Below are 26672 nucleotides of genomic sequence, written 5' to 3'. Positions count from 1 at the left end.
GTGGGGGTAGGCGTGTCCGGGGTGATCCGGGAGTTGGGGACACGCTGGCCAGGGGAGGGTTCAGTCCCTTTCCGAAGGTGAGTTGTGACACTGCGCCCCCCGCGGCTCCCCCGCCCCTTGCAAGGTGTGCCCCCAGAGCCCTGCCTTGCCTCAGCTAACAGGGGCCGGGACTTGCCGCACCTGGCCCACACAGGTGGGTTTGACAGTGTTAGAAAGGCGTGTTGATATTTACTGTATGTGAGAGACACTAAACCAGGGCTGCTGTACAAAGTTCCACGGACTGGTGGCCCGAAGGACAGTTGCTCATTTCCTCTGCATGTGGCAGGTGGGGGACGAGCCGCAGGTGTCACTGGAGTTGGTTAGGCCACTGGGCCGCCTTGGTTCGGTCCACCCTCCTTGGTTCTTGGACGACCACTCCCTCTGTCTCCTGCTGTAGACCTGGTCCACATTCGCTCTGGGAAGACCCCAGCTGTGTTAAGCACATCCTAAGGGCCTCAGCGTTGCTTAATTAAGCTGCTAAAGGCTGTTACCAAATTGACAATTAGAGAAGCCTGGGCTAACAGTCATGGATGGAGTGGGGCGGTCAGCCTCCAGCAGTGGTCTGTAGTGTGTGACTGGATGGGGGGGTCTGTGACAGAGTTCCAGGGACTGGGCAGAGGCTGTGACTGAGTGTGACCCTGTGAAAAGCTCACGACCGCTGTCCTCGGGGAGCGCCAGGGGCCGCTGCTGGGCACAGGGACACAGGACGTGGTGGCACACCTTGTACCAAGAGGGCAGGTGGGCGACTCGTACTCGCTCTCAAGGCCGCCGAGCAGCTGGAGACCAGGGCCTGCCGAGGGGCCAGCCTCGAGTGGACAGCCACCCGCTTTGCTGCTCATGCTGTCCTGCATCACGGCCTCACCCTCGCGTTGGCAGGGCACAGCCTAGAACCACCTGCTCTGCCCACCCCTGGTTAGACGGTCTGGATGGCCTCTGGGCCTGAGCCAGCGGGCTGGCCTGTCTGCCGTGTGGGGCCCAGCTAGTGTGTGTGAGGTGGCTAGCTGGGGCGTGGCCTGGTGCTGAAGGCTGCAGGAGCTCATGGGGTCGGATTGGAAAGGCTCTGCAGGCGGCAGCCCGGGGGGCAGGCTGCAGTAAGAGCTCGCCATGGGAAAGTGATTTGAGCACCCTGCCCCACTGGGGAGCAGGAGAGGCTGGGGGGTGCATGGAAGTGCAGGCTCTAGCTGCTTAGTGGACCTCGAAGGAGCAGGCAGGGGCCTTCCTGGGTGCCGGGGCTCGGGGGGACACCCAGGAAACAGCTGGGGAGGCTGCTTCGTGCTGTGAGGAGCGCACTGGCTGCTGCAGCCTGGCTGTCGAGACCTGCTCCCTGGGCCTCTCCCAGCCTGGAGACCATGAGCGTTGAAGCCCCCCTCCCCTGCCCCTCTGCCTGCGGAGTGGTGGGGACACGGCCAGCCTGTCCTGGGGTTTGGGAGCACAGCTGGGGACCCTCACTGTCACACACTAGTCTTTTTGCTTGCCATTAAGACAAACTGTTTCCTCACTGGCAAATGGTGAATCAGTCTCAGGAGTGTCCCATGGTCCTCGTGTGTGGCTGCTTCCAGGGGAAGGGTCTTCCGGGTTAGATGGGTCAGGGGGACGGGGACATCAAGGTACCGGGGCCTTCCATTTGCCATGATGTGGCCTGGCCCCGCTGTAAACCCTCTAGCCGCCCGTGAGCCCCATGTTTTCCCACAGATGCAGTTTTTTGGTGTAGTGTGGAAGCTGTTCTTGGCGGGGCAGTGGACCAGGAGGACGTCTCAGCCTGGAGGTCCTGCCCCGCCCCGCAGGCTGTCCTGCAGCCAGGCTGAGTCCCAGGAAGGAGGTTCTGCCCTTTGGGTCCCTGCCCCATGTCTTGATGAAGCCTCCTGGCCTTCCCACGCCCCAGGCTGCACTTGGGCCATCAGTGATGCTGTGGGCTCCTTCCTGCCAGTCCAGCTCGGGGGCTCTTAAGCATCTGTGCTTTCATGCTGGAACCAGCCAACAGGCATTCCTGGAGGCTGGCTCTGCAGACTGGGTCACAGGATGCGTGACACAGAACCCTGCCCTCTCAGAACCCACGCCTGGATGGAAAGCAACCTTCACCAGTGTGGTCAGCCCCATGAAGCCACAGGCTAGGGTGGTGGGGGCGGGGAGCTGACCCGGGCAGAGAGTGGCCCAGGAAGCCTGCTTGGAGGAAGAGGTGGTGTATGGTGTTGCTGGCTGGGGACGAGGGGGCGGAGGGGATTCTTTCCAAAGTGTTCCACAGTTGCAAGCTCCTCACATCTCGTCTCGGGGTGCACGTGTTCTGCGGGAGCACCCAGTCACCCCGACCTCAGGTGGGGCTGGGTCTCTGCAGACAGGAGAGCCCAGGGTCCCCGGGACACTCCAGCATGTGGGTTTATATGTCATGTGGCAGTGGAAGGCCAGGGCCCACAGAGGGGGTGTGGCCTCAGCGCGCTGCAGCCCCTGTTCCCAGGGGCAGGGTGGAATGGAGAGCTGGCCTGAGTTGGCATTGGTTCCCTGCTGGCCCAGCACTGTGGCAGCTCTGAGGGAATGTCCCAGTGGACTGGCAGAGCCACTGGAAGCTCCAGTCACTTCCCAGCCTTCCTCTTCCCCTGCCCCGCCGTGCCTTCCCGCCTGCAGTCTCCTGGAAGCTGGAACTTGTGGCATGCCCGTGTTTACCAGCGCCCGAGGCCAGGGTTTGCCTTCTCCTCTTCCTCTACCGCAAATACCACACAAGAATGGAAGACTTTTTTTCCTGACCCATCAGGAAATAGGATAGGAAAGGAATAAAGTCGCATCTATGTACACTCCAGGCCACAGACACACAGCCTTGGCCAGGTCCTGCAGCCCTGGGAGTCGCCCAGCCGCCTGGTCCACAGCTCTGCTGGGCCCTGGGTGTCGTTTCAGGACCTCAGAATCGCTTTACACTCCTCTGCCCTTGTTTTGTTTTTAGCGTTAAGTGGTTATAAGCTGGCTAATAATCTGGTTTTTCTGGTTACAAAGCAAACGAATTCCCTTTGTAGAATATTCAGGAACAGCCTCAAAGTCTCGAGTAAACATTGTGGTTTCGTCATTCCGGGATACAGTGTCCCATGAGGATGTACTTGCTTTGCGGAGGAGGTGGACGAAGCTGTAACAGTGGTGTCCCTGGGACCAGCATGTGTCCCGGCTGCTCCACTTCGCGGCCAGCTCCCTGCTCTGTGCCTGGAAAAGCAGAGGAGCGCGGCCCAGGTGCTTAGTTAGACCCGGAGGAATATTCTGGCTTCAGCCTGGCCAGCCCTGGTCCTTGTGGCCATCTGGACAGTGAACCATGGCTATCCTTAAATAATGACATCTTGAAGGCTGTGGTTGCCCCTTCTCTTTCCCCGATTGTATATATTGTTGACATTCGGTACCAACTGCGAGGAGCCGTTAAGGACGATGGCAGCCTGCGCGTCCCCGTTGAGGCATTTCCAGGCATTTCCAGGCTTGCCCTGTGCTCGGGGCTCCCCACCTGGCCCTGTGACTCCCCTCCTGGTCCTCGGCACGGCTCCCGATGTGCGTCCTCTGCTTTGGTGTCGCCTTCTGCTGCAGACTGAACGCTCTTTGAAGGGAAGGAGCGTTTCTGGTCCCCACCACCCGGCCTTGTGCCCGACGTGTACATGAAAAGCTAGAATTAGAAGTTTATTTTGGTGCATAGAAGTTCTTAAATTCATATATTTTTTTTTTCATAATCTGCGTTCCCCTGACCCTCAAAGGCATGCATTCCACTTTTTGGGGGGGCACCAAAATAAAGTGGTCTTTTACTTCCCCTCTGAGTTTCTCCAAGTATGCCCCTGTCGGAAGCCCTTCGCGATGTTGTGTGTCCCCAGGCTGCTGGAGGTCGGGCTGACGTGGCTGGAGATTCTGAGCATCCAAGTTCCGCGGCTGTCTCACCCTGTCGTTACCTGCTAGGGACCCTGACTTGTCTGACCAGTGAGCAGATGTGTTATTAACCTGAGCACTGAACGTTCCGGAAACCCACGGTCGCTCAGGACCCTTTCCAAAGCTGCTCTGTGGACAGCTCAGGGCCAGCGCCCTCTGCTCTGACCTTTGCCCCTTAGCCAAAGGCAGCAGCTCCTGGCGTAGGAGTCCCCGTCACAGACGACAGCCTTGTCGTGGCTCGTCTGGGCGGTGCTTCTGCAGGCCCAGCTGATTAAGGTCAGGGTGTGTGGGTGTGAGTGGGGCCGTGTGTGTTAGAGGCCTGTGGACTCACAGCCAGGGCCAGGCACAAGTTGAAGCTGGCAAAGCACTGTCCATTGGGTCAGGTTGAAGAGTGGCCCATTCTGAAGCAGGTCCGTGGTGAAGTGTCCCTCTTGAGGGCAGTGGGGGAAGGCTGTACGAGCAGAGTCGGTGAGAATGAGGGCCCACGTCCCTGGTGGGGGCAGGAACAGCTGTGTGGGCCTCGCAGAGCAGTGGGCAGTCCCTGGGCCGCCTTTTGTAGGCCCCGCTGTAACTGCTCTGCTCTGAGCATGTGTGAGCATGCATGTGCATGTGGGATGTGAGCATGTGTGCATGTGTGCGTGTAAGAAGTTCCTATGTGCAGGGAAGAGGAAATGAAAGCGTGTGTTTGCAGGTCGGGCTGCTGTGTCTGCCTGTGTGTAATGTGTGTGCCTGTGTGTAGTGTGTGTGTGTCCATGTCTGCCTGTGTGTAATGTGTCTGCCTGTGTGCAGTGTGTGTGTCCATGTCTGCCTGTGTGTAGTGTCTGCCTGTGTGTAGTGTGTGTGTCCATGTCTGCCTGTGTGTAGTGTGTGTGCCTGTGTGCAGTGTGTGTGTCCATGTCTGCCTGTGTGTAGTGTCTGTGTCTGCCTGTGTGCAGTGTGTCCCCGAGTCTGCCTGTAGTGTGTGTAGTGTGTGTTTATCCATGTTTGCCTGTGTTGTGTGTGTGTATCTGCCTGCCTGTGTGTAGTGTGTGTCCGTGTCTGCCTGCATGTATCCATAGCCTGTCTGTGTGTGTCTGACCCTCTGTGGGAGTTGTTATCTCCCTGTTGGGGCTGAACTCCCCTGGGGATGGCAGGCCCTGGAGCCAAGCCCTCCGGTGTGCGGGCCTCTCGGGAGGCTCTGATGGCCTAACGCTTTCATCAGGGCTGCGGGGCCACAGCTGTGTGGGCCCCACTAGGGACCTTGTCTTGGTGAGAGACAGACATCACTGCCTAAAGACAGAATGCTGGGGTCTGGCGCGGTAGCCTAGTGGCTAAAGTCCTTGTGTTGCACACACCGGGATCCCATATGGGTGCCGGTTCTAATCCCTGCAGCCCCGCTTCCCATCCAGCTCCCTGCTTGTGGCCTGGGAAAACAGTTGAGGACGGCCCAAAGCCTTGGGACCCTGCACCCGTGTGGGAAACCCAGAGGAGGCTCTGGGCTTCTTGCTTCGGATTGGCGCAGCTCCGACCATTGGGGCCACTTGGAGTGAAATAGCAGACGGAAGATCTTTTTGTGTCTCCTTCGACTTAACTGTAAAAATATCTGACTTACCAATAAAAGTGAATAAATCTTTATAAAAAGAAAAAGGATGCTGATGTGGGTGAGCTGCTGGGTGGGGGAAGGGAGGGGCTTGAATGAACTTGCAGTTCTGAGCTGGACTTGGTGGTTTAGCCGTCCGTCTGCGCCGGTGATTGCCCGGAGCCGCTGGGCCTGCGCTGTTAGCCCTCTGCCTGGAACGCTGGCCTGTGCTCAGCAGCTGCATGAGGGTTTCTGCTTGCGGGGGGCTCTGGTCTGGGGGTGGGGGGCTTCTAGGCGGCTTGGACTTGGGGGCTGGCGTGGCCAGCTCCCGGCATCATGAGAATGTTCCAGGCCTGTGGTCCATCCCTTGCAGGGTGGGTGATTCTGTGGGGGTGGAGCTCACCAGAATGCCGAGTTGGTCCCTGGCATGAAACCAATTCAAAGTAGAATTACATGCATTGCACCGCGTGGCTGTGGAGCTGCGCAGAGCAGCTGCGAGTGGGAGGCGGAAGTGGATCCGGTGACCCACTCTGAAGGGACTAGGGGATGGGGTGGCTCGCCTGCCGCAGGTCGCGATAGTGGGGGGCTTCTGCCTCCAGCTCTAGCCCGTCTCTGCTTCTTGGGGGATTCGAAGCTTTGAGGTCTGCTGTGCCCTAGGAGCCGCAGCCTGAGGCATTAGGCCTGTGACTCTGGATCCCCAGTCAGGAGCTCCTGGGACAGAGGAGCCACCTGTGTCGGGGGTGGAACCTCGGAGCCCTGTCGCTCATGCAGCTGCACCAATCACCAAGCTTACATCCGTGCCCTAAGCGTGTTTAAAACAAATTACAGATTTCCAGGCCCCTGCCCGAGTCCCCCGAGGCCTTGTCTCAGGGCCTAGACCAGAAACGTGCACTTACACGAGCTGTCCAGGCACGAGAGCCATGCGACCCCGACTCCTTGAGTTGCCAGGAGCGATGGGCGTGTCTCCCCTTGGTGGGCTGCGACCCCAGGCCTTCAGAGGAAATGAAGTGGGGCACAGTGGAGTGGTCAGGCCCGGCTTCCACCTGCTCCTTCAGCAAGACAAAGGCTCTGACTTGGTCCCTTTGCGGGGCCACAGTGACGCCCTCTCTGGGGACCTCCCCCGGCTCTGGGCCCAGCCTGCCTGGGAGTCAGCAGGGGCTCGGCCTTCCCGTCTCCCCTCAGCCGCTATGGTCCTTCCAGTCTGCCCTCCCTTCTCCTTCCAGTGGCGTTTCTCAAAGATCCTGGGGACTCGGCTGCCTGGACACCCAGCCGGGGGACTTCCTCCTGCCAGTGGCTGAGGTCCCAGGAGTCTGAGGTGCCACTCCCGGGCCATGCAACCTGTAGCACCACTTCTTGACTGCGTGTGTTGGGGAAGGGCACGCAGCTCTGTGTGCGCCTGGCGTGTGAGAAGGTTGCAGTGTAGACAGAGGCAACATAGGCTGGCCTGGATCGGAACGGCCCACTGAGTACCAGACTCTTTTGGTGCCCCCTGCTGAGCCACGTTCAGTCCTGGCTGTTGGCAATGAGCGCGGCCAGGCTTCCGTCCTAGCTCACTGGGAGTGGAGCAGGTGCAGGGCCGAGTTTTGCTAAGATGAGATACTGCCTTTTCCAGTCCATCTATGGAGAGGCTTAAGTACAGGTGTGGGAGGCCCAGAGAGACCCTGACCCCTGCAGGAACGCAGGCCACGGCCATCTGGTGGCTGCCCGTGGATGGGAAGTGGGCTGGGCATTGACACTTCACAACCCATCCAACCGACTCAGCTCCAGTTGCATGCCTTGAGCTTGTTAAAGCAGGTGGGAGTGCCCTGCCCTGATACGCTGTGATTCAGCAGGTGCCAGGCGGCTCCAGGAATCTTGGGCAGACCGGCTCCCAGGCTGGCCAGGGTGCTGGGTGCGCCCTCCGCAGGGCCCAGTGCTGAGACAGCTCAGCTGCCAAGGATGGCAGGCACTCCAGGCTGCAGTGTGGGAGGGAGATGCACAGAAGGTGTACCCTGGGGCGGGGGAAGCCAGGTGGCTCGAGATGTGGGAGGAGAGTGAGAGAGACAGCAGCTGCCAGGGCAGGAAAAGATGCACAGTGTCCGTGGGGGTCCTTGCTGCCCCTGGAAGCTGCTCTGGGGTGCTATGCTTGTTCCTGGTTGGAGCTAGGGTGCTGTTAGCCATCTGCCTCCTGCACCTCCTGGGAGCTGCACTCATTCATCTCTCACGAGGTGGTAGTCCTCTGCTAGGAACAGGTGCAAGCAGGGACCAGGCGTCATCAGCAACCCCTGAGCCGGCCCATCTAGGCAGGCAGCAGCAACAGGGCTCCGGAGGGTGGGGAAGCCTTGAACTTGAACCTGTGCCCACTTGGGAGACCTGGAGAGTCTTCCTAGAAGTAAAATCCGAGGTGGTGACCGACACACACTTGAGGGAGTGGGGAAGACAGTTCCAGACACAGGATCGGGCCCGTTGGAAGCAGGAAATGTGGAGGCCCTGGACAGCAGGGTCCCCAGGAGGCCTTGATGGGAGCTGGAAGCAGGTCTAGGGGCTCCAGTATTATGTGCAGTGGGCGAGGAGTCCTGCCCCCACAGCCTGGTTCTCGGCTCTGGACCTGCCCCAGGGCTGGCTGCCTTGAACACCGGGCTGAGCAGGCCTGCTTCCTGCTGAGCCCAGGCGGACACCAGATATGCTCATGGCCCCTGACGTCCGTCCCTCCCAGGTCCCCGTCCCTCCTGGAGGCCGTCAGTGTTCAGGTGCATTGGCCTCTGGGTACGTTCCGTGGTTCTCTGGGGGTGGGCTGCTGCCCTGGGGCTGGGGAGACTGAGGGTCCCAGGGACTTAGAAGGCCCAGGCCGCTGCTGCCTCCCGAGGCAGTGATAGACCATGAAGTTGCTGTGTTGCTCCTCTGGGCAGGTGGGCAAGACCAGCGTGTGACTTTGAGTCTGCAGTGCCACCCTGGCGCCCACCCTCAGCCACAAGCAGGTGCCCGTCCTGGGATCCTCTGAGCCCCCTCCTGGGAAGGATACCCCCCTTGCCCACCTCAGGTGGGCACAGATTCCCTGGACTCTGATCCTAAGCTGGCCCCCTGTTTGGGGCGCGAGGCACGGGTTCCAGTGAGAGCAATGCCATCTCCTGAGACACCAGAGTCCTGGGACCCTTTGCTGCTCAGGGAGGGGTGGGGCAGCTCAGGGAGGGGAGCCTTAGGACTGCGGCTGTCTGCGCGACTCCACCCCTCGGTTCACCCAGGACTCACCTAGCAGGTGCAGTGGGGTGTGGCCTGGAGGAAGCCCTGGGACTACAGGACAGGGACCCTGGAGGTTTGGGGCTCCAGGGAGGCGAGGTGTGGGAAGGGGCGCTCCCCAGCCCCTGGTCTTCTCAGGTGAGAAAGACAGTAGGAATCCTGAGCAAGGTTTTGGCAGAATGGTGTTATTCTCCAAGAAAAGCTTTTTTTTTTTTTCTTTTTGTTTGGATTTTTCTTTTGAATTCGTGTGTTATATGTATCATTAAAACATGAGGCGGGTAGAATTTGCAAGCAGCCAACTCAGGTGTGTTATGTGGGGATTCCAGAGCTGGGGGAGGGGGAGGTGAGGCACATTTGCATATGTAAATGAGAAGCATCAGGACCGCTCCTCAGTCGTGGGGTATTTGTAAACTTGAGGGTGGGTGCTGAGGGCGCGGCCTGCCCCCGTCCTTGGGGAGGGAGCGCGAGTGGGGCTGAGCCCTGCCTTCCCACCTCCCTGCGCTGGAGGCAGGTGGGTGCTGGCAGGGCGGGGAACATGGGCGTGGCTTGTGCAGCTCCCAGAGGGCAGGCTGCTCAAATCTAAGTACCCTCTGGTCTTCTGTCCCCTAGATCCACTTTCCAGACGTGGAGCGGGTCGAGTGGGCCAACAAGGTAAGGCTGGGTGCCGGGTCTGGGGGAGCGGGCCTCGGGCTGGACGCAGCTTTCCCTCACCTCCAGCGGGGGCCCAGCAGCCCTGTGCGCCCTGTGGCCCCGGTGTCCAGGCCTGTCCCTGCCCAGAGGAGACGGGCATGGCTGCTCTGCTGCCAAGGTGGCAGCCGCTCCCTTCACAGAATGACTTTCTTGAGAACAATTTGTGGGAAGTTGTAACTGAACGTGTCACTACGGCAGAAACCTTGGGAAGTGCAGAAAGTGGGCGAGCACAAGTGTGATTGCTGGGGAGAGGAAGGCACCAGTCAGACCCCAGCTCTCGGGCACCGCCCCATGCCAGCCTACGTCCTGCCAACTGAGCTCCCTGCTTCATGCTTCCAAGCTGACTTCCTCATCCAGGAAGAGGGGCGTGCCTGTGGTCCTGCCCAGGAATCACTGTTAGGGGTGTGGCCAGATCAGGGAGCCTCAACCCCCCAGGCTGGGGGATTGCTCATGGGTGACCCCAGATCTGCCTGTCCCCTGTTGGCACCGCTCAAGAGCCAGCCAGAATTCTATGCCTGCCTAATGTGTATACGTCTGCCCCCTGAAGCGCCCCTTCCCCCTCCCTCGCCCGACCGGGTCCAGACACAGAGCCTGTAGCAGGGAGGGCTTGGATTAGCTGTGAGAAAGGACTTCCAAGTGGTTGCTGACCGTGTTAGCGGAAGCGCCAATGCCAAGTACATCAGCTGCTGGGTGACATCTGTAGGAAACAGGTTGCTGTTTGAGGAAGATTGGCCCAGGGACGCGGGACAAGCCCTGTCGGTGTGCGCCCCGTGCTCAGGAGCCCACACCCACGGGGGGCAGGACAAGGTGGACAGCCAGGAGGACCAGCCCTTTGTCCTGACACCTGCCGTTTGTAGGGGCCTCTGAGAGAGATCAGGACAGCACATCCTGTCCAGGTGGCTTTAGAAGGGGACGCGAGTGGGACCTGGCCATACCTGAGCACGAGTCGTGGAGGGCATGTCCTTGAGGAAGAGAAGCCTTCGTCCCGAGCAGAGCCTGTCTGTGGGCTAGCCCTCCCCCCACGCACCGGCCCACTCCCACCTGCCATCACGGTGGTCCTCCCCCAGGCCTGCGCTTGGTCCTCAGCCTCCCGCCCAGAGTCCCTCTGCTGCAGAAATCGGCCGAGGGCTGCCTTTTCCTGCGTGGGAGTAGATGCACAGGAAAATGTTGCATGTTCTTGGCTGGCCATGTTTCCCCAGAAAGCTCTGTCACCTTCGGGGTAGAAGAGCGAGAGCCAGGTCGCACACTCACCAGGTGTTGCCCCGAGGAGCAGGCACGCCAGGTGCTCCAGATCCTGGTGACTGAGGGGGGCTGGGGAGCCCTTGCCATCGTCAGCAGCGGATGGGTGGACGGATGGCTAGGTAGAGGCTGGGTACGGCAGCAGGCATGTGGGACCCCCACTCTGGGGGCCGAGTGTCAGGAGCCTCTTGCGCCCCCCAGGTCATCGCCCAGATCTGGCCGTACCTCAGCATGATCATGGAGAACAAGTTCCGTGAGAAACTGGAGCCCAAAATCCGCGAGAAGAGTGCCCACCTGCGCACCTTTGCTTTCACCAAGCTCTACTTCGGACAGAAGGTCAGCCTGCCCGGAAGTCCCCCTCTGGGACCCCCTGCACAAGCCAGCCCCTGCCCCAGGCCCAGCTGCGCCATCCCGCCTGGGCGAGGAGGAACAGACGGCAGGGCTGGAAATGGTGCTGCTTGCATAAGCAGGGTTTGGCAGGCAGGGCCAGAGGGCAGCCAGACGGACTGGACAGGTGGCTGTCACCACAGGCGTCCCCAGGGTGGCTGTGTTCATGGTAGGGCTGGCCGGTGGTTTGTGATGGTCGTTGTCCGGCCATGTGTCCTGGACAAGCCCAGCAAAGAAGTGTGTGCAGCAGCTCTCGGGTGCTGTCCCTGACGGTAGACGGAGCTCCTGCCTCTCTCGGTCCCGCTCCTGTCCCCAAGCACCCAGGCTAGGATTCCTGTCGTCATCCCCACGGGTCCTGGCCACGCGCCTGTGGCCCACTGAGCCAGAGCCCCTGGCGCCCAGGCTGCCCTGGAGCCAGCCGAGGTTGGCGTGTTAGCTGACCCAGCAGGGCTGCCCCAGGCCTGCCCGCCACTGCCTGCACCCTGTGGGTGCTGGCTCATGGCACCGAGCCCCGGGCAGGACTGGCTTCTCGCAGGGGCTGTGGATTTAGGTGCTGGTGTCTGCTCTCACTCCTATGTAGTTTACTGAGCATGTGTCAGGGGAGGCCACGCTGCGGCCTCTGGGGGGGCGCCTGTGGGCTGGCGCACGGCAGCGCGGGATGTCCACAGTAGAAGGCTTGGGGCCCGTGGTAGTCAGGGAAGACCTCCAGGAGGAGGTACCAGAAATCACAGCCAACCTGAGCCTCTGACGGTGGGAGGACCGTCGGGGTGACCCACAGGCGCTGTGCTCACCTGAGGGCACCCCAGTGCTGTGACCCCTGCCCTGGCCCTGCTCTGCGCTCCCTCCTGCACCACGCCCTTCTTGGCCCAGCCCTGCTTTCACAGCCACTGGGCTTCTAGATGCCTCCATTTGCCGAGTCTGTGCCGCCGTGACGTGACCTCTCTGAGCTCCATGGACCCACTTCACTAGGTGGTTCTGTGTCAGTGGAGCTGGCTGGAGGCCCGTTTGCAGCTGGGCACCCCTCTAAGTGGCCTGAACAGCCTTGGCCAGGGCCCGTCCCTGCAGGCGATGGTGGCCTGGGGCCAGCTGAGCTGGGCCCATGTTGGGTAGCCCACCTCTCGCCCCTGCAGCCCTGGCCATGGGGGTGTCATGGCAGTTTCAGGCTATGGTGAAGCCTGGCGCTGTGCCAGCTGAGAATGCCATGTGAACATGAAGGTGGCTTGGAGAGGGAGGGCCGGGCACTGCGGGGGCAGCTGGCAAAAGGCCCTGCGGGCGCTGAGCAGCCCCATGGCGCTCTCCCTGGCTCCTCGCATGGCGCAGCACACTGTGGTCCCACCAGGCTGGGGAGGAGTGTGGAGGGTGGGGGGCTCACTCCTCCCTGGGGACTGCCCGCCTCTGGGCCTTTTCTTTGCGTGCAGGAAGTGGCAGCGCTTGTCCGTGTCACTGCCACTCACTGGGGCACTTACCCCCTGCCATCTTCCTCTCAGCTTTCCTCCCTCCCTCCCTCTCTTTCCTCTTCTTTTTTTTTTTTTTTTTTTTTTTTAAAGATTTATTTTTATTATTTTCTCATTGGAAAGGCGGATATACAGAGAGGAGAGACAGAGAGGAAGGTCTTCCGTCCGATGATTCACTCCCCAAGTGAGCGCAACGGCCGATGCTATGCCGATCCGAAGCCAGGAGCCTCTTCCGGGTCTCCCACGCGGGTGCAGGGTCCCAAAGCTTTGGGCCGTCCTCTGCTGCTTTCCCGGGCCACAGGCAGGGAGCTGGAAGGGAAGCGGGGCTGCCGGGATTAGAACCGGCGCCCATATGGGATCCCGGGAGTGCAAGGTGAGGACCTTAACCACTTGCGCCACCGCGCCGGGCCCTCTTTCCTCTTCTTTTAAAGATTTATCTTTATTGAGAAGGCAGAGGTATAGAGAGAATAAAAGACAGATTTTATATCTGCTGGTTCACTTTCCAAATACGCTCATTGTCCGGGGCTTCTCCTAGGCCTCCCACACGGGCGCTGGGGCCCAAGCACTGGAACATTCTCCACCGCTTTCTCGGGCCGTAAAGCAAAGGAGCTGGATTGGAAGTGGAGCAGCCGGGCTGTACCCCTGTGGGATGCTGGGGGTGCAGCTTGGCCCACTATGCCACAGCACAAGTGCTCCACTCCTCTCCGCACCCACCCCGGGCGGGTCCTGGTTCAGACACCGCTTTTCTCCAGAATGCTTGTCCCCACCGCCGATGCCCGGGTGTCCTGCAGTCCAGGAGCCCAGGAGGCAGTGTGGGCCACGCCTCGCTGTGCTTCCACTTCTGTCCACTGTGCCGGGCTGAGCCCACGTGGGTGCCCTCTGTGACCTTGGCAAAGAGCAGGATAGCAGAAGGGGAGGCAGGGCCACGGAAGCCGTGTCAGGCCGGGAGTGGATTCCAAGCTTGTGGTCCCAGACTGAGCCAGGGCGGGCGGCCATCCCTGCTGACTGAGCCCTGCTCTGTTGCAGTGCCCCAGGGTCAACGGCGTCAAAGCTCACGCGAACAGATGCAACCGGAGACAGGTGACCCTGGACCTGCAGATCTGGTGAGCGCTCCTGCCCGGGCGGCCGGATGTGGGCTTGCAGAATGCAGCTGTAGAGACCAGCTCAGCCTCTCAATGGGTGTGCTGCAGGCTGGGGCATGAAGGCCTTGCTCACAGGAAGGGAGGGCTGGCAGGGTCCCCGCCCCAGGCCTGGCTTCTCGCATCCATGGAATATTCTAGAAGGTCACCTGCAGGGTCAGTCAGGCTGCCCCAGAGAGGTTGTGGCCAGAGGGAGCAGGTGTGAGAGGAGGGCATGGGAGGCCCAGTGAGCTCCAAAGCAGGAAGAAGGGAGGCTCAATCCAGGAAGTCTTCCTGGAGGTGGCAATTTGATGTTGCCGTTCCTTTCCAGTGTCTCATATTTCCTGTCATTAGTCCAGATGCCAGTAGTGAGAGCACCTGAGGAAGACAGGAACCAGTTCTGGGGGCACCCTTCCCTGTTGGGGGGGCTGGTTTTGAGTGTTTCGGGGTAATGAGAAGCTACCAGGGGCACCTGACCCCCGAGGTTGTGCCAGGAGAACAGCTGCAGTGTGCTGAGCTCGCCTGGCCCCCCCTCAGCCCGAGCGGCCTCAGGTTCCTGGCTGCCCCTCCTGCCTCCCAGCCCCTCTCAGGGCGCTGAGCCTCCACCCCAGCTCCCATGCCATGCTGCCTGTGCCCATCGCCACCACCCGCAGCAGCACCAGGAACCGGGCTGGAAGTGAGGCTGAGGGCTGAGTCCTCATGGGGAGGTGGGCGCAGCCCACGGACGGGCGGGGCGCAGCCAGGGCAGAGGCAGGCGGGGTGCTCAGACACCTGTCTCCTCCTGGGCGGGTGTGGGTCAAGACGGTGCCCTCATGGCTCAGGTGACCTGCCTGAACTCACTTGGGAGCTGGGAGGCTGCACCCCAGGGTGCAGGTCCGGACTGAGCCGAGAAATGCTGAGACCCTAAGGGAGGCTCTGAGCTGACCTTGGTAACCAGCTAATCCAGCCTGGGCTGTGTGGCTTTGGGCGTTTCTTGACCTCTCTGAGCAAGTGGACCTGCCCATCTCCTCCCCCTCAGCTACATCGGGGACTGTGAGATCAGCGTGGAGCTGCAGAAGATTCACGCTGGCGTGAGCGGGATCCAGGTGGGCGAGGACACCTGAGGGGCAGGAATCCTGAGCGGGACCCTGTGGGGAGGTCAGCAGGCCACAGCAGCGGCCTACCGACTTGCATGTCTGAGGTCTCACACCCAGGAAGTGTTGGCTGGCCTCCAGCCTTGCCCCCCGGGAGGCCTGGGCTGGCAGGGGAAGTGAGAGGTGGGGACGAGGGTGCTGGAGGACTGAGGCTTGGAAGCTGAGGGGGACCCAGGAGGTGGAGCTGAGGTGGACCCAGGAGCAAGCTGACTGCAGGCTGAAAGTCACCTCCAGGTCCCATGGCCCTGGCTGGTGAGGCATGGCCCCTGGTGGAAGCCTGCCCTCAGCAGCTGGGCTACATGCTGCTGCAAGTGGGGCCTTCACTTTGACCACCAGGGACCTGGGGCAGGACCCTTGTATTTAAGGGTGGGTGAGAGAGGAGGCGAGGGGTCTCACGGTTGCCCCCGTGCAGCTGCAGGGCACCCTGCGAGTCATCCTGGAGCCCCTCCTGGTGGACAAGCCCTTCGTGGGAGCCGTGACCTTCTTCTTCCTGCACAAGCCGGTGCGTCCTGGTGGCTCGGGCACGCCCTCCTCTGGCAGCCCAGCCGAATGGCATGGCTCCAGCAGCCCAGCTGGAGCGTTTGTGCCAAGGCAGGAAGCCGGATTCCCACTCTACACTCCTGGCCCCTCTCCTGTGGGGTCCTGGTAGGGTCTTGAGCTCAGGCCTGGGCCCTCTTTTCCCTGAAGCCCAAGCAGAGCCAGGAGGTACCTTCACCTGCCCAGGGCCCTGTGGCCTGAGGCCCTGCAGAGGGCGCTTGCCCCCATGCCCTGCGGCCTGAGGCCCTGCAGAGGGCGCCCACCCCATGCCCTGCGGCCTGAGGCCCTGCAGAGGGCGCCCACCCCGTGTCCTGGGTCTCCATTCCTGGTTGGGGTGAAGCCTTTGGCAGAGGTTTCCCAGTCCTGGGCTCCATGATGCTTCTTCCAGTGATCCCTGCTGTCCCTACAGCACCTGCAGATCAACTGGACAGGCCTGACCAACCTGCTGGACGCACCGGGCATCAAGTGAGAACCTGGGGTGACTTGGGGGAAGCTGCAGCTGCAGCTGGGGCTGTGCTGGGAAAGAGCTCGGTGTGCACAGTGGGATCGCGAGGTGACAGCTGCACAGCCTTGGTGGGCGGGCCTGGAACACCCCCTTCCCCATCAGCACACACCCAGCATCACCCATTTACATACCACGACACATTGCAAGTGGGCAGTGCTTGGCTGTCCTGTGCAGGGCAGGGCGACTGAGCCCGTTATGGAGCCACCGTGTGAGCACGGACAGGTCACGGCCCTGTCTGGCTCTTCCTCACTAAGGTGCCTGGCTGCCCTGCCTTGGCCCACCGACATCCGGTGGTGCAGGTGGGCGTGTACGCTCCGGAGGGTGCTGCTTCACCCCACCTGAGTGTATGGTGAAGGGCAGGTGTCTCCCAGGACCACAGGCAGGGGTGGCTGTCACAGCAGGGGAGCCACCTTCCCAGAGCCGGCTGCGGTGCAGACGTGGGGGGACGTGTGTTCTGTGCTGCACGCTGGCTGGCTTGCCAGGTGCCAGGGTAGGGCCGCTCCTGCTCCCCACTCGGGATAAGGCATCCAGGCCTGAGCTGTTGCCTTGAGAGCCCACTGTGTGCCAGGTCTGAAAGGAGGTGTGGCAGTGGACGGGGGAGGCACCATGGGCTAGACGGCTGGCCTGTGTGTGGGGGGTGTCCCCCTTGTCTCCTGCCCTGCTGCCTGCCTGCCCAGCTAGGCTCTGGGTTCCATCCTGGGAACAGATGGAGGGGCAGGGGAGGGGTTGCACCACCATACACAGTGAGACTTGCCTGGTGTCGCAGCGAGGTCTCGGACAGCCTCCTGGAAGACCTCATCGCTGCCCACCTGGTGCTGCCCAACCGCGTGACGCTGCCTGTGAAGAAGGGGTTGGATGTGACCCACCTCCGCTTCCCTCTGCCCTGTGTGAGTACCCACCACCACAGGGTGCCAGGGCCAGTGTGGAGGGATGGACAGACAGGTTGGTGGTAAACCAAGCATGTGGTGTTGTGGTTAGGATGCTGCTTGGGGCTCCTGCATGCTGTGCAAGTCTCGGAGTTTGGGTCCTGGCTCTGCTTTTCACCCAGAGTGGCAGAGGTGAAGCTCAGCAGGTGGGCTTCTGTCCCAACTCCTCACATGGCCCCGGTTCCCACTTCCTGGTTTCAGCCTGGCCCCAGGCAGTGCTCCACTCCGGTCCCCTGCACATGCATCATGTGGCCTGGCTCACACTGGGGACCAGGGACAGCACCACCCTGACTGTGGAACTTGGGGCCTCCCACCAGCTGGGTGCTGGGACAAGTCTTGGTCCCCCTGGAACAGGACTCATGAGCAACGGATCCCATTGTCCTCCTTCCCTGCGCTGGCTCAGGAGCCCCAGAGGACGTCCTGTGACCCCCATGTGGAGGGGCCTGAAGTCCAGGCCCTGCGAGAAGGGGTTTTGCCTTGGTGTTGAGTGTGGGCTGCTCGGCTGGACTCCTGCTTCCGACACGAGTCCTGCCTTCAGGGCAGAGGCTGGCGCTGCCCCAGCCTGCGAGTGGGGATCTGGTGTTCCGCTCGTGTTTGTGTATGAACATATACACACAATGAGTTCAAGAGGAGGGCGTGCAGTAAGCCTCGTGCATGGCGCTTGTCCCAGTTCCTGTGCTGTGCGTTATTCACTTTACACAATTTCTTTTTTACTTTCATTTATTTGAAAGGCAGAGGGAGACTTCCAGTACTGGTTTATTCCCTGCATGCCTGCAGCAGCCAGGAACTCCACCCGGGGCTGCTAAGAGGGTAGCATGTCACCTCCGGGACACACAGCAGGAAGCCGAGGAGCCGGGGTGTGAACCGGGCACTCGCTGGTTCCCACCCCAAATGACTGCAGTGGCCACGGCTGGGCCGGCTGAAGCCGGGGCTCTATTCATGTCCCACATGGGCACAGCAGGCCAAGCACGTGGGCCCCTGCTGCTGTCTGAGCAGTAGTGGGGGGCTGGATCAGAAGTGGAGCAGCTGGGACTTGAACCAGAACTGATACTGGATGCCAGCGACACAGGTGGCAGCTTTACCCGTTATGCCACGCCCCTCCCCCATTTCCTTTTAGCAGCATCTGTAGGAGCCTGGGGCAAGGGCCCAGACTCTGGCAAAGCCCAGTGTGAGATGCAGCTTGGCCTGCACACAGGCTCAGGGTGGCATGGCTGTAGCTGAGAAGCCCTTCAGGGGACGGTGGAGGGAGGGAGTGTGGAAGGCAAGGACATGAGCAGGGCCTCCTGGCGCAGCGCAATGAGTCCTGGCCCTGCCAGGTCACTGCTGTCTCTTGCAGAGGGGGCAAGATGGGGCTGAGGCTCAGACACGGTGGGTCCTGGGTGCTGGCAGAGCCTCGGGCTGAGTGGGGGCATCTTCCAGGGAGTCATCAGGGTGCACTTGCTGGAGGCGGTGAAGCTAGTCGAGAAGGACAACTTCCTGGGGCTTGGGGGCAAGTCGGATCCCTACGCCAAGGTGAGCATTGGCCTGCAGCACTTCCGGAGCAGGACCGTCTACAGGAACCTGAACCCCACCTGGAACGAGGTGTTTGAGGTGAGCCCTAAGAACACACTGGGTCAGGGGAGTAGACCGCCAAGCTGGTGGGCAGCTGGTGGGAGCTGCCCTGGCCGGGTATGGGCAAGCCTCCAGGCGAGCGCCCGGCACCTTGCCCTGCCTGCTGCCTTTTGGGAAGTGAGAACCGTAGGTTCATACCTCTGGAAGGACCAAGGCCCATGCAGTCCTGCCCGTCCTTCCGGCTTGCCCTCGGCAAGCCCTGCACCAGCAGCCGAGCCCCTCCAGTTCAGCTGTGAAAGGGTGGGACATATCGCCTTGCCCCAGGCTCACTTCCTGGGCGATTTCCCAAGCTGCCCTCCCCCGAAGGATGCTCAGTGCTGACCACGGCAGCTAAGTGGGGGTGACAAAAGGCAGCTTCATGTTGTAGGGTCCACACTTGAGCAGCCATGACAATGCCACGACCACATGTGCTGGAAGGACCAAGGCCCAGCCACGGCCGCCGAGCACGCCCTCTGCTGGGAGCCTCTGAGCCTCCCTCACAACACCACCTGCCGGGAGAGCCACCCCTCGGCTTGGGCTCCCGGAGGCTGCCAGGGGTCCTGTGAAATGCCTCCGGGTCATGGTGCCTCTTCTCCCTTCCAGTTCATGGTGTACGAGGTCCCTGGACAGGACCTGGAGGTGGACTTGTATGATGAGGACCCCGACAGGGACGACTTCCTGGGCAGGTGAGCAGGGCGGGGTTGGAGAATGGACACGGTGACTGCCAGGCAGTCCTGTCCTGCCACCGCACACGCCTCCTGCGGGCAGACAGGACCCCAGGCTTGTGCGTCACACGTCCTGCTTGCGGCCTCCTGGGGAAGGACCCAGCGACCCCTTGTGGAGTAGTGGGCAAGGGAACCATGGGCAGAATCCAGGCCCTAAGGCAGCGAGCAGATCAGAATGGCCAGTTCATAGTGGAATTTAAGATGGCTGTGAATCTTAACTTCCCACTTGAGGAATCTCCTGCAACACAGGACACTGGTTCCTGAGCTGCTGCTTATGGTGGAAGTACCGTGAGCACCCAGCCTCCACGGACGCTGGCTGGCTGTACCGCTGCCACATTCTAGAATATTCTGGAGCTTTTGAGAATGAGTAGCTGGTGTGTGCGGCCCGGGAGGACACGTGCAGCGGAGGGTCGCTCTGCTAGCAGGGCAAGGTGTGGCCGGGGCGTGGGCACTGCAGCCCTCAAGGACTCACACTGTGGTCGGGCCTGTTTCCGTGAGCTCACAAGTCAGGAGAGCGGACAGGAGCGGCGTGGCAGGGCTGGGTGTGGCAGGGCTGCCAGCTGGCCTCCTGAGAAACTGCACATAGGCTCTTCTTCAGGACAAAAGCTGAGTGTTGTCCTGTTCGATTCCAAGTGGGGCCTGGCAGTCAAGGATTAAAAGGTGTCTGACTCGAGGTGTGCAGAATTTGAACACATTTCCAGCAGAATCCCACTCCCCGCCCAGCTGTGAGGCCCTCTGTGGGCTTGGTCAGGGTAGTTAGGGGCCGTGTGCATGTGCCAACTGCATCTACCCTTTGCAGGGCCTCTGGGCTGTTCTAGAAACAGGTTGTTAAAAGGCCAGGCACCTGTGACCTTCAGAAGGCAGGGACTGGAAGCCGAGTTCCAAGCGGGAATGCTGGGCCCTGTTATGCCTCTGCTAGTCCCCCAGGGATGGGGCAGCGTGCCTGGAAGGTTAGCTCTCGCCCCTGCATGTGGGCAGCACTGGGGCGTGGGCTGGCCCCTGGCCCTGCCTGGCTGCAGAGCTGTTTGGAGATGCCCTGGGCCCAGCAAGCACTCCTGTGTTGCAGCTTGCAGATATGCCTGGAGGACGTCCGGACCAACAGAGTGGTGGACGAGGTAGAAGTGGGGCCTGCTGGGGGGGGGGCTTCAAGGTCACTTCCCTCTCCTTGGCCAGCTCTGGCCAGTTGCCTCAGCCCAGCCCTATGCAATAGGCCCTGTAAACAGGCTGCAGATGCCTGTCCCCATGCTGGGCGAGGCACAGAACGGGACCAGGACGTCCCTCCTCCCCTGCACGAAGCTCCCTTGGGGACGTGCAGGCAGGCGGGGCCTGGGCTTGGCTGTGCCCAGTGCAGCCCTGCACACCACCCACAGGCCCTCTGGGCCTTTTCCATGTCCCTGGCTGGCTGCTCACAGTGGTTTGTCCTGAATGACACAACCAGCGGGCAGCTGCACCTGCGACTAGAGTGGCTTTCCCTGTGCACTGACCAGGAAGCTCTGACCAAGGTGAGTGAGGGCTCCCCAGCAGCGAGATGGGGCAGGGAGATCAAGTCCCTCCTGGGGAACGAGTCAGCCCCATCTCCCCCAGGGTAGCACCTGCTCTCCAGGCAGATGCTCTGGGAGCAACTAGGCCATCCTCGGGACGGCCAGGCACTTAGACATGTGGCCCAGAGCACCTGCTAGCCCAGCGCACAGGGGGACATTCACCTGACCTGGAGTGGGAGGGTTGGCTGGCTTCCTTGTGCCAGAGTTGCTCTCTCCCCGACCAATGTCTCGTCGGGTTGGGGCTGTGTGTCCGCAGGACCCTGGCGGTCTCTCCACTGCCATCCTCGCTGTCTTCCTGGAGAATGCTTGCAACCTGCCGGTGAGTGGCACCATGCCCAGGGTGGCACACAGCCCGCCTCCCCCATCACTTTTGGGGGTGGGCGTGTGAACCCCCGTTCTTGTGCTGCAGACAAACCCCTTTGACTACCTGAATGGTGAATACCGGGCCAGGAAGCTCTCCAGGTTTGCCAGGGTAGGTGTGCGAGTGGCCGAGCCCTTGGAGGGTGGGTCAGGGCCACCTTCCCCCAGAACAAGCCCGGCTCCACTCTGCCAGCCCCTGGTCTGTGCACACGTGGCTGGGCATGAGGGATGCTGTCCATGTGTCCACTGTGAGCCAGGCCTTGGGAACCAACACCCCACACACCTCACCCTCGGGCCCCAGGATCAGTGTTTTATTGCCATTTTATAAACTGACCCCAGAAGCCCGAGTGGCCGGTTCCCACAGCCTGCACCACTCAGGCCTCTCTAGGGGTAGTCCTACCTGGTGCTTGCAGGGTAAAGGTGGCCCAGGGGCCTGGGAGGACCTGGCCTAGCTGTTGCCCGAGGGTGGGGACGGGGCTCTTAAGCTGGTGGCAGCTCCTTGGTCACTATGACTTTGCCCGCTAGAACAAGGTCAGCAGAGAGCCGTCCTCCTACGTCAAAGTGTCTGTGGGGAAGACAACTTGCACGAGTAAGGTAAGGGGCAGGGATTAGCGGAGGGCCGAACTGGCAGCTTCAGTCCTCACAGGAACTTCCACAGTTGGTATAGTTCAAGATCAGTGGCACAGTCCCTCCCCGCAGCGCGCCTGTGGGCCCTGCTGCCTCCCCTGAAGGAAGCCCCAGTGCTAGCAGGGCTGTGGCACAGCACTGCCTGTCCCTCGAGTCACCCTGGCTGTGGCATGTCTGGGGCTGATCTTGGGTAGACCCAGATAAAGCTCCCTGCGGTGGCACCTGGCGGCCAGCTGGAGAGGGGTGAGCTCCAGTTCTGCCTCTATTCCCAGACCTGCCCCCACAGCAAGGACCCCGTGTGGAGCCAGGCATTCTCGTTCTTCGTGCGCGACGTGGCTGCTGAGCAGCTACATCTGAAGGTGCGTGCGTTTCCGAGCCAGGAGGGGCATGGGCTGCAGTGCTCCTGGACTGGGCCCACTGCCCTGGCAGCATCTGCTAGGAGTTAGCACAGGCTAAGTGGGGGCCTCCAGGGGTGGTGCTGGCACCTTCAGCTTGCTGTAGAGCAGCACAGCTCATCGCTCCTGAGGGCTCCACAGCTGGGGACATTGATGGCCTGGCCTCAGCCGGTCCGAACTGCCCCCGTTTGGACTCTGACTACAGGCTGGGACATGCCAATCTCCAGAAGAGTGCCCGTCTAGGGCAGGGGGCCTGGGCTGCAGGGGTGGGGCCTGGCAATGGCCCTGGTTGGGACTGGTTCCTGCCCAGGTGCTGGATGACGCCCAGGAGTGTGCACTCGGAGTGCTGGACATTCCCGTGTGCCAGGTCCTGCCCTACGCCGACCTCACGCTCGAGCAGCGCTTTCAGCTGGACCACTCGGGCCTGGACAGCCTCGTGTCCATGCGGCTGGTTCTGCGGGTGAGTGGCCCAGCCCCGGGGGCGGGGGGGGGCAGTGGAGCAGAGGGCACTGCCCGGGTCTAAGCAGGAGGCGGCCATTGCTTAGAGTACCTCAGCCATCCTCGAGTGTGGGCCTGTCCATGGTCTGCTAGCTAACCTGTCAGTTTTACCACGACGGCAGCTTCTCACCTTTGCCAAACTTACCCAGTTTTATTATCTTCCATCTTGAGTCTGCAGAAAACCCTTAATGTGTGCTTGTTAATTCTGTTACCTGGAGAGCTAAAAGTCAATGTTTATGCCTTGTAACGGGTTCCAAGCTCAGTCTCCCCTTGCGACCTAGCTGAGGCTGTCCTTTACCCAGTCCAGCACTTAGGGGACCCCAACCCCCCAGCTAGTGTAGATAACTCAAAATTCCTACGAGCAAAGCCTTCCAGGAACACTGCCTCACCCGTGCTCTGGCCGAGGCGTAGAGCCACCCTGCCACGGGTCTCCTCACAAAGCCCCCCATGTGCTCGGGCCTCCTGCAACGGGGATGGTCCAGTGACCCAGAGTGCTTCACTTTCACTGTTCAGGGTTTTCACCTTCCTCCACATCAAAAACCACCTTCCCTCTCTGGAATTTGGCTGTACAACAAGGACGCTGGTTGCCTTTTATTTCCTAACCAGGGCTTTTCTGGGGATCTGGACCACCCTGTATTTAAGTCTCCGAGACGGTGACTGAGGCGAGAGGAGGCAGCAGTGCCCTGGCTGGGGGTGAGGGGAGGGCGCAGCCATGGCCACCCTCTGATCTGCTTGCAGTTTCTGCGCATGGAGGAACGCGAGTCGGGCAGCCCGCGCACGGGACCCGAAGCCCTAAAGAAAGGCCCTCTGTTCGTCAAGAAGGTGGAGGCCGAGCACAGTCCTACAGCCCCCTGGCAGGAAGGCGGCCCTGCACGTCCGCCACAGGCCCTGGCCCCTGCCCCTCCTGGCACCAAGCACGTCCCCAGGATCCCCACTGCCACCAGCAATTCCAGTGCTGCCGCCACCCCGCCCGTCCCCCGAGGGCCCGCAGGCAAGGACGGTGCCAGAGGGGTCAGTGGGCCCACTGGGGAGAAGAGCTCAGCCACTACCTTCCTGACGGTCCCAGGCCCCCACTCTCCAGGGCCCATCAAGTCGCCCCGGCCCACGGAGCGCCCTGCCTCCCCATTCGTGTGGCCGCCCAAGCGTCTGGCTCCCAGCGTGGCCTCGCTCAGCTCCCTGGCCTCCTCCTGCTTTGACCTGGCCGGCAGCCTCAGTGCCGAGTACGCACCCTCTGCCTCACCTTCTCTAGAACCACTGCGTGAGCACGTCCCTGGCCGCAGGCGTGGACGCAGCATCCCCTCGCTGTCCACCAAGTTCTGCTTTGTCACGAGAGGTCTTCGTGAGAGCCCAGGACGGGGAGAGCCGCGGCAGCGCAGTGTGGCCAGGGTGGGGCGGCCCCGGGGCAGGAAGGCTGTCTGAAGGCTAGTTTACTGGGATGACAGGGAAAGCTTTAAATGCGGAATCCCACGACCAGAGCTCACCACTTGGCATTTACCGTGGGCTCCGCATGCTGTCTACTGGAATCCCACAGGCTAGGACTGCAGAAAGCTACCCAGGGCCCCCGAGGTCACACTTAGAAAAGGCTCAGTCCCCTGCAGTGCCCACTCTGCCCGTTGTGGGGAGTGCGTGCTGTGTCCCTCGAGGAGGACATGCTTCTCTGGGCAGTGGGGTGAGGGCTGACACTCAATACCAAAGCCAACAGCGTCTGTCCCTCCAGAGGCGAGGACGGCAGCCGGCGGCTGGGCGAGGTCCAGCTCACAGTGCGTTACGTGTGTCTGAGGCGCTGCCTCCGTGTGCTGGTCAACGGCTGCAGGTGAGGCGGGGTGCTGGGAGCCCCAAGGCAGCACGAGACGTGAGGGCCACACGGGGCAAGGTCCTCAGAGGGCCCCAGGCTCAGAACAGGCACTGCAGCCACCACCTCTTTCCAGGTGGCAATGCCCAACTTCAAAACCCCAGAGTTCCTCGTCTTTGGCATCTAGACTGAGTTCCTCCAGCCCACCTGAGGCCAAACGCTGACCCACTTCCTCCCACAGCAGTAGTGGCAGTATCAGAAAGCCAAGATCCCCTCTCTCCCTCCACAGAAACCTGACACCATGCACCAGCAGCGGGGCTGACCCCTACGTCCGCGTCTACCTGCTGCCAGAAAGGAGGTGGGCGAGCCGGAGGAAGACCTCGGTGAAGCGCAAAACCCTGGAGCCCCTGTTCGACGAGACGTAAGTGTGCACTGGCCCTTCCGTACTGTCTGAGCACCTGCTGGGGGACGGAAGGGGCGGACCACAACTCATCTCCAGCTGCAGAAAGGACCGCCCGGGCAGCACAGAGGCCAGCCACGTGGCTGAACTGTTCCCGATCACGTGCCGAGGCAGTCTGCCTCAAGCATCCTGAACCTGAGGACCCAGTACCCCAGTTCCAAGCATTCTGGCCGTTCTCCTCGAGTGAAGCACAGGGGCAGGTGCCCTTCCCCACCTGTGTCCTTGGGAGGAGACTGCTAGCCCAATCACAGCAGGGCAGACTCGGCCCCTTCCCACCCCGACAGGAAACCTGCCCGGGGCTGCATGACGAAGCCGAGACGCCACTGCCCTCCTCCAAGGCGGGCACTCGTTGGCTGCTCAGTTTCTATGGCAAGTGGCGCTCACAGTGAGGGCAAGTGGCCCAGCCCCCAGAGCAGCTCTTGGCACAGCCGGGGGCTGGGCACTGGAGCACGGCTGATCTGTCACCACACCGAGTCCCTCCGAGTCGGCACTGTTCTAGTGGGAAACGAGAACACCGTACTTTCTCAGCAAAACTAAAGATGTGAGACTCACTTCCTCAATATTTCCTTCTTAAAGATTTGAATACTTTGTTCCTTTGGAAGAAGTCAAGACGAGGTCACTAGATGTGGCAGTGAAAAACAGCAGGCCGCTTGGCTCCCACAGAAGGAAGGAGCTAGGCAAGGTGAGTGGGGCAGCCCGGGCCTCTGGAGGTCACTGACCTCTCCCGCACACAGGGCCTCCCCGCACACAGGGCGGCCGAGTTCCCGTTCTGAAGTCCCTCCCGGGGTTGCTGCTTTATCTGAAAGCAGACAGGTCCCATCTGCTGGCTTACTCCCCAAACGCTGAAGTAACCCATGTTGGGCCTAAAGTCCGAGACCACAGCCTCACATTGGGGTCTCCCTTCGGGTGGCAGAGATCCTGTCCTGGCCACTGCAGCACGTGGCCACCTGCGATTTAAAGAGAACCTTTTTAAACAAGACTCCAGGTTTAGCCTTGCGCAGCCCTGAGCTACCCGTGGTGTTACATGCTGAGTAATGCGTGTCAGAAAGCCTGGGACTCACTGCATCGAATTTTACCAAGGCAGAAGTGGGGTGACAGACGCCCCGGGAGGTGCTGGGGAAGCAAGGGAACACGCGCTGCGATCTCCCCGAGACAGGAAACTTTCCTCAGCTGTAAAAGGGGGGATAACTAACATTCACATCTAAGCTTCCAAAGGCACCGAGTCAGTGCCCCGAGCAGCACCGGCCCTGCCACGGTCAGCTCAGGTCACCCGGTGTGGCCACTGACCCCGTGTCATCGTTCAGGTACTGATCGACTTGTCAAAAGGAGACCTGATCCAAGGCTTTTGCCAATGGTAAGCCTGCCCTTTTCATTTTATCACTGTCAGTCTGGGAATCCAGACGGCTCAGCTCTCTAACTTCCTTCCCAAACTCTTCCAGCTCTTCCACTTACCCAGATTGGAGACACATGCCTTTAGAGCTTTCCTAGCTGCGGCTCGCTCACTTAGCCCAAGGAGCCCCACGGGGCCTGGCAGCTTGCCCGCCTGCCACAAACCGCTGTCTGCCTAACCGAGCCACCTCCCGCTGTCTTACAGGTATGAGCTGACTCCTGACGGCCAGCCCAGAAGCTGAGGAGCAGTGCTGCCATGGCCATGGTCAACTGTGCATATCGTCATTTAAATCAGGACAGTCATCTGATGGGACACTTGGCTCCTTAGCTGTCCCTCTTCCCGAGACCGTCAGTTATGTGAAGGAAGAACTACTTTTTCCTGATTAGTCTGTCCAAATCCAGACAAAGGGGTGTCCAGGACTTCATCACACTGCAGCGACTCTCACCGTGTGCCACGGGCCTGAGGGAGAGCCCAGCACTTCAGGCAGTTACCGACTCCAATCCCAGAGCCCTCGTCCAGTCGGAGCGATGTCTGCCAAGAGGCCTAGAAACTTCCTGTGGGAGCAGTGGGGACGCGGAGCCGCTGCGAGCGAGGAAGGGGGCGCCTGTGG

At 61.1% G+C, this 26672-nt stretch overlaps 1 protein-coding gene across 6 annotated transcripts in view; it reads left to right on the top strand.

The window, feature by feature from the left end:
- The window catches only part of ESYT3 (extended synaptotagmin 3), a 35555-nt gene extending 9215 nt beyond the window's left edge, over positions 1 to 26340 (top strand). For 5 of the 6 annotated variants that reach the window (XM_041004330.1, XM_041004321.1, XM_041004341.1 and 2 more), the window contains 22 exons: positions 9305 to 9346; positions 10826 to 10960; positions 13492 to 13568; positions 14602 to 14668; positions 15129 to 15218; positions 15663 to 15718; positions 16525 to 16645; positions 18104 to 18274; positions 18878 to 18960; positions 20066 to 20114; positions 20412 to 20501; positions 20797 to 20859; positions 20950 to 21012; positions 21426 to 21494; positions 21800 to 21886; positions 22233 to 22382; positions 23159 to 23640; positions 24138 to 24233; positions 24502 to 24633; positions 25249 to 25354; positions 25977 to 26026; positions 26267 to 26340. In XM_041004330.1, coding sequence (XP_040860264.1) covers positions 10856 to 10960; positions 13492 to 13568; positions 14602 to 14668; positions 15129 to 15218; positions 15663 to 15718; positions 16525 to 16645; positions 18104 to 18274; positions 18878 to 18960; positions 20066 to 20114; positions 20412 to 20501; positions 20797 to 20859; positions 20950 to 21012; positions 21426 to 21494; positions 21800 to 21886; positions 22233 to 22382; positions 23159 to 23640; positions 24138 to 24233; positions 24502 to 24633; positions 25249 to 25354; positions 25977 to 26026; positions 26267 to 26303 — 2244 coding nt within the window. In that variant the 5' untranslated portion in view covers positions 9305 to 9346; positions 10826 to 10855 and the 3' untranslated portion in view covers positions 26304 to 26340. Of the gene's footprint in view, positions 1 to 9304; positions 9347 to 10825; positions 10961 to 13491; positions 13569 to 14601; positions 14669 to 15128; positions 15219 to 15662; positions 15719 to 16524; positions 16646 to 18103; positions 18275 to 18877; positions 18961 to 20065; positions 20115 to 20411; positions 20502 to 20796; positions 20860 to 20949; positions 21013 to 21425; positions 21495 to 21799; positions 21887 to 22232; positions 22383 to 23158; positions 23641 to 24094; positions 24234 to 24501; positions 24634 to 25248; positions 25355 to 25976; positions 26027 to 26266 lie in introns of all 6 variants that reach the window. The other variant, XM_041004291.1, reaches the window with a different exon arrangement.
- The last annotated feature ends 332 nt before the right edge of the window (positions 26341 to 26672 follow it).

Source organism: Ochotona curzoniae, unplaced genomic scaffold, assembly GCF_017591425.1.
Source record: "Ochotona curzoniae isolate NIBS_2020 unplaced genomic scaffold, NIBS_Ocur_1.0 contig_1302, whole genome shotgun sequence".
NCBI classification, from domain to species: Eukaryota; Metazoa; Chordata; class Mammalia; order Lagomorpha; family Ochotonidae; genus Ochotona; species Ochotona curzoniae.
The sequence above is the reverse complement of the archived record's forward strand: the minus strand, read 5'-3'. Positions and strand labels throughout refer to the sequence as shown.